Source organism: Lissotriton vulgaris, chromosome 2_1, assembly GCF_964263255.1.
Source record: "Lissotriton vulgaris chromosome 2_1, aLisVul1.2, whole genome shotgun sequence".
In the NCBI taxonomy this organism is placed as follows: Eukaryota; Metazoa; Chordata; class Amphibia; order Caudata; family Salamandridae; genus Lissotriton; species Lissotriton vulgaris.
This window is the reverse complement of record NC_141687.1, coordinates 750,889,441-750,906,176: the sequence shown is the minus strand read 5'-3', so window position 1 is coordinate 750,906,176 and position 16,736 is coordinate 750,889,441. Positions and strand designations below refer to the sequence as shown.

General features: G+C 47.2%; 1 protein-coding gene across 1 annotated transcript in view; it reads right to left on the bottom strand.

The window, feature by feature from the left end:
• The window catches only part of LOC147731089 (uncharacterized), a 407,202-nt gene that overhangs the window by 190,274 nt on the left and 200,192 nt on the right, over positions 1–16,736 (bottom strand). The window contains exon 6 of the mRNA XM_086956055.1: positions 10,535–10,906. Coding sequence (XP_086812181.1) covers positions 10,535–10,906 — 372 coding nt within the window. The remainder of the gene's footprint in view (positions 1–10,534; positions 10,907–16,736) is intronic.

Sequence of the window (16,736 nt, the reverse complement as noted above, 5' to 3'; positions counted from 1 at the left end):
GGGACCCCTGACACTTTGCTGATTAGGCGATTAATGGTCACTGTCACCACTTGTACGGGGGGTGATGGCGACGGGGCAATTCAATGACGCTGACTATTGGAGCCCGCAGGAGGCGGCCAGCAGCGGGACTTCTTAGGCCACCTCTGCCCTAGCGCTGTCAGCAGATACGACCCATAGTGGGTCTAGGTTGGGGATTTCATCGGGTTTCAGTACGGCGGGGGGGGGGGGAAACAGGGAACTCGGTCAGACCAGGTTGGGGTTGGTTGGCTGTGGGAGGGGGGGGACATGGGAGTTCAGAAATGGGGGGTTTGGGTAGGGGGGACACAGTTGTACTCGGAACAATTGCTTTGCTAGTGGGTGCTTTGCTGTTGCTACATGTTCTGGGTAACTGGGGTGCTACGGTGCCGCAGAGGTGCTGCATAGATGGGACACTTGGGTCAATGGAGGCACAAATGGCGGTGGGACACACACCTCACCACGATGTACGGGGGTTGGGATGTGTCGCCCCCTGCGCTGATGACGACCTAGCCATTACGGAGACACGATGGGCGACACTTGGGGCACTCGATAGGAAGCAATGCACTGACTATGGCTTATACACGACCGAGGAACTCGACTGAAACTACTGAGTCCCTCAAAGTACTGACATGGAACGTCAGGGGCCTTAACGATTATCGTAAATTGCGCAGGGTCCTACACTACCTACAAAGACACCAAATAGACTTGGCCCTACTGCAGGAGACACATCTTCCTAACACTAGTAGGATGCTCTCCCACAAGGGGCTCCAAGGAAACACTACACACGCGGGCTTCACCACGCATGCACGGGGGGTCTTCACATGGGTAAACCCGAGAGCCAGATTGCACCTCACGTTACTGTGCGCTGACCCGGAGGGAAGGTTTGTGTTGAGCTGATGTGTGGGTAAGGGGCACGATTTCGTGGTCATGAATGTATACAGCCCCAACTATGACTCACCTGACTTTTATGCTGCTGTGGCTGGACGTTGTGCGGAGTTGAATTCCACCAAGATGTTATGGGGGGAGATTTCAACTTGATCTTCGATACTGATCTGGACAGATCTGCGGGTCCGCCTAGACGTCCGGCAGCAGCGGCCTTGCAAATGCAGGCAGAGATGATTCGCCTGGGGCTGGTGGACGTCTGGAGGAAGAGGCACAGAGACAAGGGGGGCTCCACCCACTACTCCGCTTACCACGATATCCACACCAGGATAGACTACTGGATGGCCACACATGCCCTTCTAGAGATGGTCCGAGGCTGTGAGGTGTTACCCCGCACGCTGTCCGACCCCTCCCCGCTACTGTTAACACTTAGTTCCCCAAAACTAAGGATCCCGCCATTCACGTGGCGTTTCCCCCCGTATTCATTGCTGGACGAGACATTTCTGGGTGACCTAGGTGAGGAAATAGACAATTACTTTGAAACAAATATTGGATCGGTAGACAGTTTTCGCACGGTGTGGGAGGCGTTCAAAGTCTTCATTCGGGGGGTGGCCATGACTAAACACTCCGGCGTTCTGAAAACCATTAGACAGCGACTGACACACTTAGAGGGGCAAATTGCTGAAATAGAGAGGCAACAAGTGGCGGGCATAATAACTGAGGGAGCCGGGAACCTGCAGGAGCTTCTGAAGGAATTTCATGATGAGGCAGACAGAGAGGTCCATCACCTGGGCAAGTATGCAACAGCACGTGTGTACGGGGAGGGGGAGCGACCTGGCTCACTCCTGGTCAAACTCATGAAAGGGGCCAGGAGACGACAAGTGGTCACAGAGTTACAATCGGGTGCAGGTGACATGCTCACGGAGGAGGGGGAGATACTCTCTGAGTTCAGGAACTTTTATGCGGACTTGTATACCACCAAAATCTCTGGGGTAGAAGACCAAATCGATCATTACTTAAGCTACATCAAAATGCCGTTCACGAGGACTGGCAGAGAGATTTCCTTAGATCCCCAATACAACAGGATGAGATCTCGGACGCTCTGGAAGGCATGAGGTCTGACAGTGCCCCCGGGGCGGACGGCTTGACCGTCAGTTTTTACAAAGCATTTAAAGATAAGCTTATACCACACCTATCATCACTATTCGATGATATCTGCGAGGAAGGCACCATGCCGCCCTCCATGAGAGAGGCCATCATCGTAACAATACTAAAACCGGGTAAACCACACACTCAAGCAAGTTCTTACCGCCCACTGTCCCTCCTGAATGTGGATGCCAAGCTGTACGCAAAGGTGTTGGCAGCCCGACTGGCGATGGTCGCCCCTGAACTGGTAGCTCCAGAACAGGCCGGCTTTATTTCGTCACGTAACCTCACATACAACATACGAACGGTGATGGGGCCATCCAGCATACCCGGCAGGACTCCAAGGCCATCGCGGTATTTCTCGATATGGAGAAAGCGTTTGATTCTGTGGAGTGGCCGTTTCTAAGCAGGGTCCTTAAGAAACTGGGCCTGGGCGACCTCTTTCTACAACTTCTGGGGGCGCTTTATTACAGGCCTACGGCCCGAATCCGCTTGGGCGACACTGTCTCGGAACCGTTTGAGATCAGCAGGGGCACAAGGCAGGGCTGTCCACTCTCCCCACTACTCTACGCCCTGGTGGCGGAACCCTTGGCCTGTGCAATCAGAGAGTACCACTCCTATGAGGCTATTAATTACCCCACTTACAAGATAGGGATATCCACTTACGCAGACGACACCTTACTTTATGTAAGGGACCCGGCTAACAACCTCTCCTCAGTCTTGAGGGAAGTGGTGCACTTCAGAGCCTTATCCGGGCTGAGAGTGAACTGGCCCAAATCAGTGGCGTTCCCCCTCACTCCTGTTACCGCTCCCTTTGACATGGACTACCCGCTCCAATGGTCGACAGACCCGATACGCTACTTAGGAATCATGCTTCATACTGACCCTGATGTCATGATTAGAGAGAATTATGGCGTGGCTTATAGTAAGCTGTCCGATGATGTTGAGGTTTGGTGCAAGCTACCATTATCCCTGATGGGACGAATCGCCATAATGAAAATGGTGGTTCTCCCCCGGTTCCTGTTCCTCTTCAATAACATCCCAGTCGTGTTATCTAAGACCTTCTTTGCCACCTTAAGTAAACTCCTCATTCGCCTAGCCTGGGGTGGCAAGCAACCCAGAGTGAAATGGGAGACTCTCAAGTTGCCGTATGAACAGGGGGGACTAGCAGCGCCAGATATGGAACGATACTATAGAGTTGCGCAGGCGGCCCATCTCCACACGTGGATACACGGTAGTCCGGACATTCCACACGTGATATTGGAAAGGCTATTCGCGGACCCGGTCCCCCTTCCCGCCACTGTCTGTGGCCCCATGGATCGCAGAGTGGGGACGTTAGACTCTCTGCTTACTACCAATCATGCATGGCACTCTCTGCTGCAGAGACAGGACAAAGTGCTGTTGTATGCGCCGAACATGCCTATCCAATGGGCGCTTTGGCTCCCTACATTGGCGGAAGCGGGGGTCTGCAAGGCTCTCCGTGACCTTGGTGCCCTCAAAATGGGAGACCTATTTGAGCACGGGACAGTCAAGACGTGGGAGCAGCTAACTAGGGGAGGAGCACAACCTTCGCTGCTCCAGCGCTTCCAATTCCATAGAGTGCGGAGTGCATTCCAGGAACTACTGGGGCCTTACTTGCAGGAGCCACCGGAAGTCCCGGAGCTGGCATATGTTATCCCTGTGGAGGCACCCCAAAAGCTTATAACCAAACTCTACAAAATAGGACATGAACATACTGCGGCACACTACACCAAAGCGCGTTTGGCCTGGCAGGCCGACCTCAACATGCAGATCCACGACAACATGTGGGCTTACTGCTGTGCGGCCAAAAATTTCCCTAAACGGACGACATCGCCTGGTCCACTTCAAATACCTGCAACGTGTGTACTATACGCCAAAGAGGCTGCATAGGTATGAGCTTCGCGACACCCCAGAATGCGAGAGATGCCACGCTCCTGTGGCTGACTTTCTGCATGTGGCCTGGGCGTGCCCGGGAGTGCAGTGCTTCTGGCATAGAGTGTTTGCCGAAATGCGTACAATAGTGGAGCTAGAGCGGACCATGGACCCCGCCCTAGCCCTTCTGGGATACACGAGGGCAGTACCTGTGGCGGTGAGGAAACTGTTGGGCATGGGCATGCTCCTAGCAAAGAGAGTGGTGGCAATGTGTTGGATGAGGGGCCCGCTCCCTACGCTGAAAAGATGGTCCAACGACATGATGTATTGCAACACACAATCAGAACTATATGGCGAACTACTCCCTCCTAGGAGCAGGCCCAAGAACTTCTGGGCCCTGTACCAAACGTACTTGAATGCCCAAGACACTGATGAGGAACCCACAGTACCTGAGGGGGAGGGACAACCGGATACACTCGAAGGGGACCTGCAACTAGAATAGCATTGCTGTGGCGAGGACACGTCACTCCATGTACCCGCCCTCGGGTGACGGCAGTAAGGATGCGCCCACCCGTCCCAAGGCTTTGGGCGGAAGGAGCGGAGGGCGCAATACACGCACTAGCACATACCATCAGACACAAGGAGTACTTACGGGGAAGTTGGGGGGGTGGAGTGGGTGTTCGGGGGGAGGGCGGGGGGGGAGAAAAAGTTAAAAATGTATTGTTTTATAAGACTGTGCACAGAGCGGTGCTACGTATGCCAGAAGCGGAACCTGTGAAAGATATGCCTTGTATGCTTTTTTTCTTTTTGCTTCTTATTCATTTTACTGGGCGTAGGGTAGTTCAGATTACAGTGATGCCGGCCCATGATGGGTTGTAGGCGTTCACCTCTGTATGTATTGCATTCTGTGATCAAAAAAAAAAAAATCAACAAAAAAAAGATTGGATCTCAGATCCCTTAGTGACTTCAATTCTTTGCACGACTTAAAAGAGACATCTCCGATATCGCTAATTCCCTATTCGGCGGCTGACAACTTAGTGTTAGTCATACTCATATCCGCCCTTATGGCAGTTAGCTCTAGCTGCATTGTGTCTGTATTCTGCTTAGTAGATTTAGCTAAATCATGGACGTTCGCTAATTGTTTGATGATCATGTCCATGGTGCTGCCAATGTCCGCTTTAGCTTTAGGAGTCAGAAAGTGTGTGGTTCGCCCTTATTCTTTTTATACTGAATTCTGGCCTCTTTTTCTGCCATTGTGCACAACTGAGAAAGATACTATACTGTACCATTTGGGGGAACAAGCACCGAGGCCGTTAACAGCATGAAGCAGTGAAGGAGTATTCTCCCAAGAATGCTGGCTGGAATCCTTGTTCAGCAACGGCTATATTCAACCAGTGTCAACTAATGGCAGACAGAATCAATGATTAAACCACACTCTCATTATTTGGCATAAGCGATGGCACAGTATTTCATCAGCATAGAAACCTAGTTCTAAATCAGTACCCTTTCTAGTCACTGGAATCCTCTCTTATTCAGGTTGATAGTTGGTAAGCACAGATCAGAATATCAAGAGACTACACAGGTGGTAAGGATCAAATTGTACCAGTTTACATTTAAGCACCAAAGGTGGTGATATCAGTAGTACCATATCACAGTTTTTGCAAGTTAGAAATCACTGGTAAGTAATATCGGAAACGGGGACCTCAAACAGAAAATTGGCACTCTCTGCAATCTCTATCGGCAGCTATGATGGAGACAGGCACCACTTAGCTGACAGGTGGCATAAACGTAATAAATGACCCATTCTAGCGTGTCTCATATTCCCAACCGCACTGCTTGCAAAGACATCATGTGGATTACACTGCAGACAGGCACTGTATAGCTCCTCTAGCGTAATAGATCGATTCAAGATCTCCTCACAGGTCCGGCCTTTTAAGGAACTCGCACAGAGTTACGGTGGTAAAGCTGGCACAATAAGCAACCCTGCTATAGAAATAATTTTACTGATTGCCAAGGCTGCAATAAACATCAGCGATCACACTCCGCACCTCATTAAGGAACCCACATAGATTTGGAAAACAGGATGCAAAACGACAACGCCACCATATTGAGGTCAGGCTGTAAAGCTAAAAGTTGTGCCGAGCGATCCACCAGAATTTAAATGATGCACAGGTCCTCATCGGGGAATATAGTAAGGCACCAGCGCCTTATAACGATACCTGGCTCAGTCCTTCATTATCTTATTGACGTTTAGCAGCTCCCGCTCAGATCTCTGTTCCGATCCGCCATTTTGAGCTTACGCAACAGAGTCAGTGGAACTTCCCTGGTGACGATATCTCCACAAAACATTGGTAAAATGTTGTGATTGGCAACACCAACACGAGCCTCATACCATCTGAATTCCACCTGTGCTTCATCGATGCCTCATTGGTTCCACCATCTCTGGATATTGCTTGTTCAACCTCCGCTCTCGTCAGAAGGACAGGATCAGGCAGTCATCAGCTCTGCCGTCCAAGCCGAGCCCCCTTTATGTCAATATTTTCAATGACCTTTATCACCGCCTCTTCCTAGGCAAAATCCACACAGAGATACTCAATGGTGGAGAGTTGAAAACGGGATGTCTTTCTCAAATCAACATGACCAGGATCAGGGGCAGTCTCTGGTGTGTTTTTAAAGAAGGCCCTTTCTTCAGCATTGCAGACGAATTCCACTAATTCAAATCTGTGCTGTTAGTTGGGACAAAGCCCAAACTTTTTTTTTTTTTTTTTCAGGACCTAGAGCTCATCTGATATCAAAGATTCTGTGGTTAGGGTTACTACCAGGCTTACTAGTTGCTTATTCTGGGCTGGGGTTCTCGGGTCTTGCTTCAGGTTCTTACCCCTTCTTGTTCCTGTTCCGTTTCTTTCCAATGGACTTGTTTCCCTCCTCTTCTGCCTTGATTTCCTCCCCCTCCACCCTTCCCTAAAAAAGGGTGGTCGCCCTGAAAAAAGTGGTTGGGGAAAAGATTAACATGGGAGTAGTAGATCATAATGTCCTGGCCAAAGCCTCATTAGGTAGGGTGCCACTGTCTGGAAGTATTGTCTGTCCACTACGTATTCCTCAGGGACTCATAGAGGGTTGATCTCGTGATAGCTCTTATGAGTCTGAACCAGATGAGCAACTCTGTTTCTGTTTCATATTGTTTTTGATCATTTCTTGTTTAGGGACAGACTCATATGAGAAATTCTTGATTTTGTGCACATTTGTGGACTACAAAGAATTTCTCATGCAGAGCAAGGTCAACAATCTCAACAATCTTTGTTTACCTCATCCAATATTTTTTTATACCCCAGTCTTGATCTGTGTGTTTAAGTTGTCCTCAATTGTTTTTATTTTTTTCAACATGGCGTTGGACGGGCGATTGTCTGTTTTATTTTTTAAAATTAACCAGTCTCTAGAGCTTTACCATGAATTGAAAGACCAATCCTTCCTGAATTGTTTGCTATCCAAAACGATTCTCGGCTCATTGTTAACTATAAGACCCACGGGTGCAGCATTTGTTCTTAACTATTCACTCATTACTGTGCCTTGTAGAAAGGTTTTATCTTTGTTATTTTCAACCCAGTGTTTCCCAGCTTTCAGATTGTGCTAATGCTTGAATTATGTTGGTTTAATTTATTAGAGGAGCTTTAGATAAAATCATGGATGCTATTTAGTTAATGAAAGTTAATCCTAGTATCTCAGACAGTGTGCTTGGCTGAAACGAATAATTGTTCGGTTTACTCTATGTATAATGCCCCTGCAGCTGTGACCTGTTCGGAATCCTAATGACAAGGGGCAGGGGCGGCCTTAGGCATGTGCAAGCATTGCACCTGCACAGGGCCACCAAACCCCAGGGGCCACCACGCCAATATATATCCTTAATATAATAATCCTCTGAGGTTGGATACATATTTGCGTGGCGGCCCCAGGCAGGGATTTGGTGGCCTCCAGCTATGTTCCACTTCCAAACACCCTGACCCCCCGCCGCCCCGCCCGGACCCCCTCTTCCGGGGCCCCCTACTTACGCTGCCTGCACAGGGCCACCTTGAGCCTAGAGCCGCCCCTGCAAGGGGAGGCAATGTAAGGGAATCCCAGTGGAGGGGAGTCAGGATTGTCCCTGGGGATGGGGGGGAGGGGAGGATACATCTCCCTGCCTAGTCATAATCCTCACCCAATGCATTAGTCTGACGCTGTCAATATTTGCAATGTTTTGCAGTCCGCGCTAGAAACAAAAAATGTTCTTTCATTAGACCCTCACCCACTCTTGTAGTGACATGTTTCACCATCTGGTCTCATCCTGCTCCCTTAAATCCAGGATGGGCTTGCTCATATTCCAAGGAGCACTTTTGATATTTTATACTAGTCTGGGTCTTCATAAAAAATATCTAAAGTAACCCAGGTATCACCTTTATTATTTGTTGATCAGGTATGGTTAACATCTAAATATCTGGGTATAAATAGGAAATAATGGGCCTCTCACCGAACTCTATTGTCGACATGTTTCAGCCAGTGAAAATGGCCACTTAGGGTCCTGGGCTTACTTCAGGACAAAAAAAAGTGCCCCAGGTTCTTGTCTCCTGTCTTCCTCATAGTTACAGTGGCGGTCCGTGCAGGTAAGCGTGGTGAAGGAGGAGCAGGAGGGTGGGAATTCGACAGACCACAGAATAGGGAAAATTAAATAAATAAATAAATCCTATTCCATCATCTGTCGACATCCCCCCTGCCCTGCCCCGCCTCACTGCCCAACCTGCACAGAACACTGATGCACAGTTGTCTGCATGCATTTGTGCAAACAAAGGCAGGCTTACTAGCCCAGTTAACTGGAGCGATCTCCACTCTCATGTTTTGTTCTCTACACAGGAGTGAAGTACATTCTGGTGAATTCATTCTCTTTACAACTGAATACAGTGATGAAAAATTTTGAATGTCTGACAATGTCAGACAAATGCATTGGGTGAGGCTACCCATTAGTGTGTATTACAATTTTCGAACCTCTAGTGACCAGCGCAGTCGAAGAGACCACACCCTGCACTTTGATATTCCACATGTCTTGAATGGCTTTTTATTGCTTTTATTCTACCATGGTAAACATGAACTTCTCTTAAGGTGAACATGAACTTCTCTTAAGCTACTCACATCCCCAACTCCAACTTTAGAATAAACTCTGGTGTAAAAAATAACATACCCATAGCTTGATTCCACCACGTACCCTGTAATGCTCTTGGGTTTAGGAAACCAATCTGTCTAAGCGAAGCAGTCATTCACAATTTAGATTTTATGAAAGGACAGTCGTGGAGGCTGTCATCAACAAAGAGCCCAAGATAAACATTTGCTTGAACCATCCCCTTTGTACTCCAGCTCCACAATCCTCTGATTTCTGCCCAGGACCGTCTGGAAAGGAAGGTCTGGCAAGGGGACTAAGGTCCTCTGGGAGACCCCAGAGGACCTTAGTCCCCTTGCCAGACCTTCCTTGCCAGACGGTCCTGGGCAGAAATCAGAGGATAGACCATCATTGTGTGGTGACATGAATTTGTATAATTCACATAGAACAGAGAAGGGATATGGGATTAGCTAACTGAATACAACTGGGCATTGTTCACATTAGTTCTTCCAAACAATTTAAATGATAAAATATGGGGTGCTCACAAAGAAAGTAAAGTAGTGATCTCTGGTTAGCATGGATGGGTCTTTGTCCCAGTTTCTTCCTTTTATACGATGGGCACCTTCACACATTATTAATTTCTTTGAAGGAAAGTGACACAGGGATGACTTGCGGCAATCCTGCTTTCCTTGATCGTGGCATTGCACAACAAGACATCAACTTTACGTAAAGCACTTCTGGCATTGCCCAATGAGACATCAACTTTTCCTAAAACACTTGAGAAATAGATAAATGTGAACATCGCCAGCAGCTCCCAACTACTCAAGAGACCCTGGCCACAGCCAGCAAGTGTATATACCACTTCCCTTTATGAATCTCGGTTAATCATCCCGACAAATCAACACTTAGGCAACCAAGCACAACTCAATTAGAATGTGCCGGCTGTGCTTGCTCCAGTGGTTAAAATATTTGCCAATCACGACAGCTGCAGCCCCTGCTATCAATAAACATCAGAGGGAAAAAGGTTCTACCTGCATGCTGCCACCTCCTTCCATCATGCATGCACAGTTTGAGTTGTTTGACATGCAAATGCCCTAGAGGTCTGATAGATAGCTGGGGTTAGTTGGCCATCAGTGGCCGGATGCACAGCCCTGATAGAAGTAGAGTTAGTATTTCCGGGCATATAATTATCATCCATCAAGTGATACTGCACAGCTGTGGTACAGTGCTGGCTCTGACATAACTGTGGTTCTTCTTGGCACACGAGGGCGTGTCTAGCATACGGCAGTGATACATGTGTACACATGGCAGAATCTACACGTGTAGATGCAGTGCATGTAAGTATTTAATGAAAACCAGAACTGATGTTTGCCTTCTGAACACACTTTACTAGATATATGTGATGAAAATCACAGATCCTAAAAACACTTCCAAATAAGAAATATAATTAATATGATTTACAAATAATAATACCTGTCACACAAAGCGTGAGCGTCTTCTCAGCTTCCGCCTTTGTTGCATAATGGAGGATCCTACAAAGGAACACAGCTTGATTGTCTGCTGTTATTGACGGTGCAAAGCTCAATGCACTCAGGATGCTAAATGTTCCATCTCTAAAAGGGGTCTCGCTTGTTGTATGTGAATACTTCTCAGAGAAATAGTTGACCGTGGCAGTGCCCGAGTCATATTCGACCAGCTCTTCTTCTTCTTCTTTACTTTGTTTCTTTTTAATCCATGTGATTTGTAATGGGCTTTGTTTAAATCCATTAATTGGACAGGCCAGCGTAATACTTTCTTGATGAATAATTCTTGGAGGCTCCATTATTTCAGACACATTCGGAGACCCTGATAAAGGAATTCAAACATTGGATATTAATCTTTTTTTAAAAAACGATATTAATTTAAGGAGGCGTAGCCTCTGCATCTAAAATGCTTCAATTTTTAAAATGGAGGAAAGAGAGAATGAATGCCTTCAGGTCAAATTGTTTTAATGACAGCACAGTCACATTGCAAACTCAAGACATGAATACATGTTATTCTGCGTTGTTTCTGTAGTGCAGTTCCTGAGACACTGCAACCCACCATATGCTTCGCACCTCACATCAGTGACAGTGAATGTAGTGTAAATGTGACTGATACAAAGTCAACAGGTCTAACTAATAAGTAAATGAGCTTCCCCATTGATTATTTATGTTTTTGGGTGAGTGCTTGATTGTATAGGGGGAAGGCTCTCACCCATATAACCATTGGGCCATTCTCACATTCATCCAGACTCCATAGTTCGACAGCTGTACTTTGAAGTTTAGTGCCTGGATGGGTGGCTCGATGAATAAAGTGCTGTATAAATAATTTTTACTTTATTTCCGTTAGAGGCTATGCATAAACAAAACACAAGAAACCCCCCACACCAATTTTATTCAATTTTTCTCTGGGTTTTTGTAATTTTGGTCTCAAATCATTAGAAAAATAATCAGTAGAATCGGCGATATGCAGTTTAAAAAATGTAAGCGAAAATGCGGTTTTGTGCTTTTAGACACTAACTGTGGTTATCTGGTAGCAGCGCTGGATCAGAATAAAGCCCCAAGTTCAGGCCAACCGCAAAGGAAGCGGGCCAGACAGATGGACCAAGTTAGGCCAGCTAGTCAAGCACCTTACACCATGGTTGTAGAGCGCTGCAAGGCCCCGCTTCGAGTATGCGTTGTACAGTTGAGGGGGAGCGAGGGCCTGGTGGGGAGATGCGTTGCACAGCAGGGGTTTTGTGTGCCAGGTCTTCAGCTTCTTCCTGAAGGAGAGGTGGTCTTGGGTCAGGCGCAGGTCGGTCGGGAGGGAGTTCCAGGTCTTGGCGGCCAGGTGGAAGAAGGACCTTCCTCCTGTAGTCGCTCTTCGGATGCGGGGGACGGCGGCGAGGGCGTGGTTGGCTGATCGGAGGTGGCGTTTGGGAGCGTAGAAGTTGACTCGGCTGTTGACAAAGGGCTTGTGATGTGAAAAGGTGCGTCGAAGATGTGTCGCACACCGGTTATGATGCTGAATTTTGTGAGGTGATGCATCACACACTGTCACCGCAGCTAAGTTGGAAGATGGCAGAAATTGGGTGGTTGTTTGTTGCTTGCTGAGGGCTCACACCATAGTCAGTCACAACTCCTTGCAGGATGACTACAAAAAAATCACTATTTAACCAGTGCTCAACCCAGGGTAGCTTGGCACAAAATCAGTCAGGCTTAATTTACAGGCAATGAGTAAAGTATTATGTAGCACCCAAACAGTAGTAAAGTAAAAACACAACAGAAGAATAATCCCAAGCCAATTTACAAAATTATAATACATTTTGATAAATTATTTAGTACCAAAATTAGAAATGTTCTCCGGTTCTACTGATTGATCTTTTAGGTGCAATTTTACAAAAAACATTACAAAAATCCAAAAAGTCAACTGCAGACATCTAGTCGCACGACAAAGGACCAAAGTGGAAAAATGCGTCCAATCCGTGCTCCATCATTGTCGGCCAAAAGAAGTGGATTGGGCCCGGTCAGCGCTTACCTGAGACTTCAAGCATGCTTCTCACAAATCTTTCTAGAAAGGCAATGATCAGCAGAGCAAAGCTGCAGGAGGTGTCCAATGATTCGGATTTAGTTGTTTAAATGGAAGTTGAAATACTCAGGCGGAACAAGGGATAGTGCTGTAGCCATAGACAGTCCACAAGGTCAGATCCCTTTGGTGACGGACAGTTGAAATGGTTTTACTGCTGCAGAGAAGAACGTAGTGGTGTAACCACAAAGTTAACCTGACCAGTGCTGTACCTCGGGTGGATGCCCGGGCAGGTTGGTCCAGGTCTGCTCCTGGTTCTCAAAATCTTGCCAAAAAGTCAAGTCCTCAGTTTTGGGACTAGGCTATCTGGGCACCTTTCCCCACCAGTCCTGGAACCTTGGTGGTGGTGCTAACTACTTGGAGGGTCAGGACTCACTCAGGCTGGGTCCAGTTGGGGGTTTAATATGGAGGAAGCCATCTTAAACCCTGTTCAGAGTCACAGGGACACAGAACTAACCTTTAAGTCACACTGGAGGTCCTGGGAAAATTGTCCTTGTCCCCAGGTAGAAGGTAGCAGAGCAGCACGGCAAACTAGAAGACTGCAGGATGGCCACTGAGTGCAAAAAGTCAGCAGGGCAGCAGTCCTTACAGCGACAGAGTATCCACAGGTCCAGAAGATGTGTACTGAAGAGTTGGAGCCTGAGGTCCTACTTCTATATCTAAGTTTCCTGGTTCTGGAAGGAGTTAGAAGCTTCTAGACAGTGGCTGTGCAGTGTATGGAATTTCTTCCCTCCCCTGTCCTGGCTGCAAGCAGGCTGAAATCAAAATGGAGGGTCATTAGGATATTTGTGTAAAGGCTGAGCACAAGCTATTCAGTTGTAAATGGGGCTGTGGTCAGCTCACCCCGGTCCTGCCAGCAGGTGGCCCATTCAGGTACATCTAATCCCTCTATTGTTTGACTGACAGTTTGCCTTCAAATTCCTCCCTGACACTTACAGCCAGTCATGTGAACCAGGCCAGGATATAGACACAAAAGGGCTAAGGGCAGACAAATGGCATTTTTCTAGAAGTGGCATTTTTATAATTACTATTAAATAGGGTTCTTCACCAAAATTCTAAAGACGGGTTTATGATCACAAAGAAACCAAACAAGACATAGCTCCCAACTGGAAATGACAGCTTGTTTAATGGGGATTCCTTATTACAAAGTTATCCTATGGGAGGGGTAGGCCTCACAGAAATGAAAAATTAATATTGAAGTTTTCCACTACCAGGACATGTAAAAAGTATAAAGTTGGACATGCAGTTTTAATTGCACAGCACCCAGCCCTATGGGCTACTTAGGGCCTTTCCCAGAGGTGACTTAAACCCCCTTTTCATTACATATAAGGCTTTGCAAGGGTTTTTTAGTGTCAAGCCGACATGACAGTTTAAAACCCCCCAGGCCTGCCATTGTATCCTGAATGCAAAGTTTTACAGAGCTACGTAAGTGGGTGGCACAATAAGTGCTGCAGGCCCACTGGTAGCATATAATTTACAGCCCCCATCCCCCCCAGGTATATGGTATACCACTCTACAAGAGACTTACAGGTAAATTAAACATGGCAATTGGGTATAAGCCAATATGACCACGTTCAGGGAGAGACTACATGCACTTTGAACTCTTTACTACTGGTTAGCAGTATCTGAGTCCGAAGGCCAACAAAAACAAATTCAACAAAAAGTGGAGGCTAAAATTTTGCATGTGATCCTGTAGGGAGGTCACGATTCAACAGAAGAGCAACTTCAGGTCCACTTTCAAAGGTCCAGGACTTGGGTGGCACCACTTGAGGGACAAGACTCACTACAGACTAGGTACAGGAGCTGGGTTCAAAATGGTTAAAGCCTGTTCTGTCCCTGAGGCTTCTGATCAGAAGGCCAGCCAGCTGGCCCTTGGAGTCACTCTGGGCCTTCCTCTTGAAATCAGACCCACTAGTCCTTCACTCAGGCAACAGAGTAGCAGTCCTTTTGAGTCTTCCACAGGTCCAGAGATGTACTGAAGAATTGGGTCTAAGGGTCCAATTTTTTATACCTGGTGGCAGCTTTGTAGTAGGAGAAGGTTTTGGAGGTTTCCACCCCCAGAAGTGCTTGAAATTTCCTGCCTGCCTGCTCTGGCCCCATCCTGTATGGGATCACAATAGACTACTGTCAAACTGCCTGGGCACACTTACGGAGAGTGAAATAAAGGACCATAGGTGTTAGTAGGAAGGGCTATCTGTGACTTGATGTGGGAGAGGAGCTGTCTCCTACCAGACTTGCACATCACAAAGACCAACTGCCAGCGACACCTAGTAATGTAAGCCAAGAATCAGCGCGCTCACAGACATTCACTGCTGCCCGCCGGCACGGAGGTATTTCCCCTCTATTGCGGATCGCTGATTCAATCGACCGCTGCTTCGTGACGGCCATTGAGCCGTTCCCGGATGTTTAAGTGTACAAACTACTATTGAATATCAGTAAGGTTTACAAACCTTGGAACTAGGGTTCCCAGCGTGCCCAGTACTGGTCCCGGCACCACGAAAGGCACCAAGCGCAAGCTTATTCCCACCTTATCAGGACGCTTAATGACTGGATCCGACTCTGCTGAGCCTTAGCCTCGACCATCGAGTCCCTCTGAAAATTAAGGGAAGCCCCCTGGACGTTGGCCCACCTTCACCTGCGCCCACAGACCATAGTGGAGAACCAAACCTCCTCTCCTCCATTAGAGGCTAATGTAATTTTTATACCAGGCAAAACATTAATTTTAAGTCCTGAAGATGATCCCATTTGAGCACAGGATCGAAACATCGACTCCTTTGAGTAGACATATGTTGAATAAATGTATATCAATGTTAGTATGTGCTACTCCAGGAAATACTGCTAATTTTGACTTAAAACAGTACCCTGTTTGCTCATTTCCTTTGCCTGAAACACTTTTTCTTCTCTATCTTCTCTCTCATCTTTCTCGAGTACGGTACAGGATTATGCCTTACTGCAATGAAATGTTTGTTGCAAGAATGTATTCAGAATTATAATCAATCTATCTGATTAATAAATTCCCTTTCCAGCTGGAAAAGGGAGCCAAATATATAGTAGCCTATTGTGGTCTATATAACAATTTTCTAGTATCTCATTTGTGCTTAGGACCTTTGTTTTCCGAAAACTTAGCTGATACTCATGGTTCATAGCTACCCGCTGGGTTCCCCTTGTTCTTTCAAGTATCAGGAACCAGACACCAAATGGTTAAGACAAGAAATTGGCAACTTTGTAAAAGGAGCATTTTCAGGATTATGACTTTACCATTAAAGAAGGCTTTTAAAGTCAAATTTTATTATGATTCTTTACACACCAAACTTAACCTCCAAAAACATGGAGGACCAAGGAAAAAGGTTTGAGGGAAGATCACACTAAGGCTAACAGGTAGAACATGTGTCCACCCCCCCCCCCATCTGAAAGTCTAGAAGTCTCAGTGATGAAAACACACCCCAACTTCCTGAGGCTGAAGAACCAGGATCGACTGGCATGGTTTGGCCCAGGAAGATTATCAGCATTACATTGGAACAAGTCCACTACCTGTAGGGAGATGGACAGCCTCAACAGCTTGGTATTCCCACGCCTCATTTGCATGAGCCTTCTGAGGGGCCTGGGGTCTGTCTGATCCCAGATGTGAGTCCCAAATAGGTATGGTAAAAAACACTGCAAAGGTCTCCCTCTCGGTAGCACTCCACCTCTATTCCCAGGGACGAACCTTATTTGTATTGGGTTTGTTAAGGCCCTCCTCATTTAACTGTGCTAAGACGGGGTGGAGCTTGGCTGGCTTAAAGATGGCCCGCTTTAAAGTAGTTCCGCGAGCTAAGAATTCTATCCTCAAAGATCCTGCTTCCCGTAATGGTAATTTATCTCTTTTCATCCACTCGAGAGCTGTAAGTGAGCCCCGGTATAACTTGAGGCTCAAATACCTCAGAAAAAGGAAGACGATGAAACCTACAGGGAGAGGTGGGTCCCTGCTCTGCACTGCAGCCTATTCCGGGACGTGCTAGCGAGCACACACCCTCACCTTATTCACTGGTGGCAGTGACGATGTGTGGTTCGGTGCGGGTCGTGAGGCAGCCACGGCCTGGGGCGTGATCCC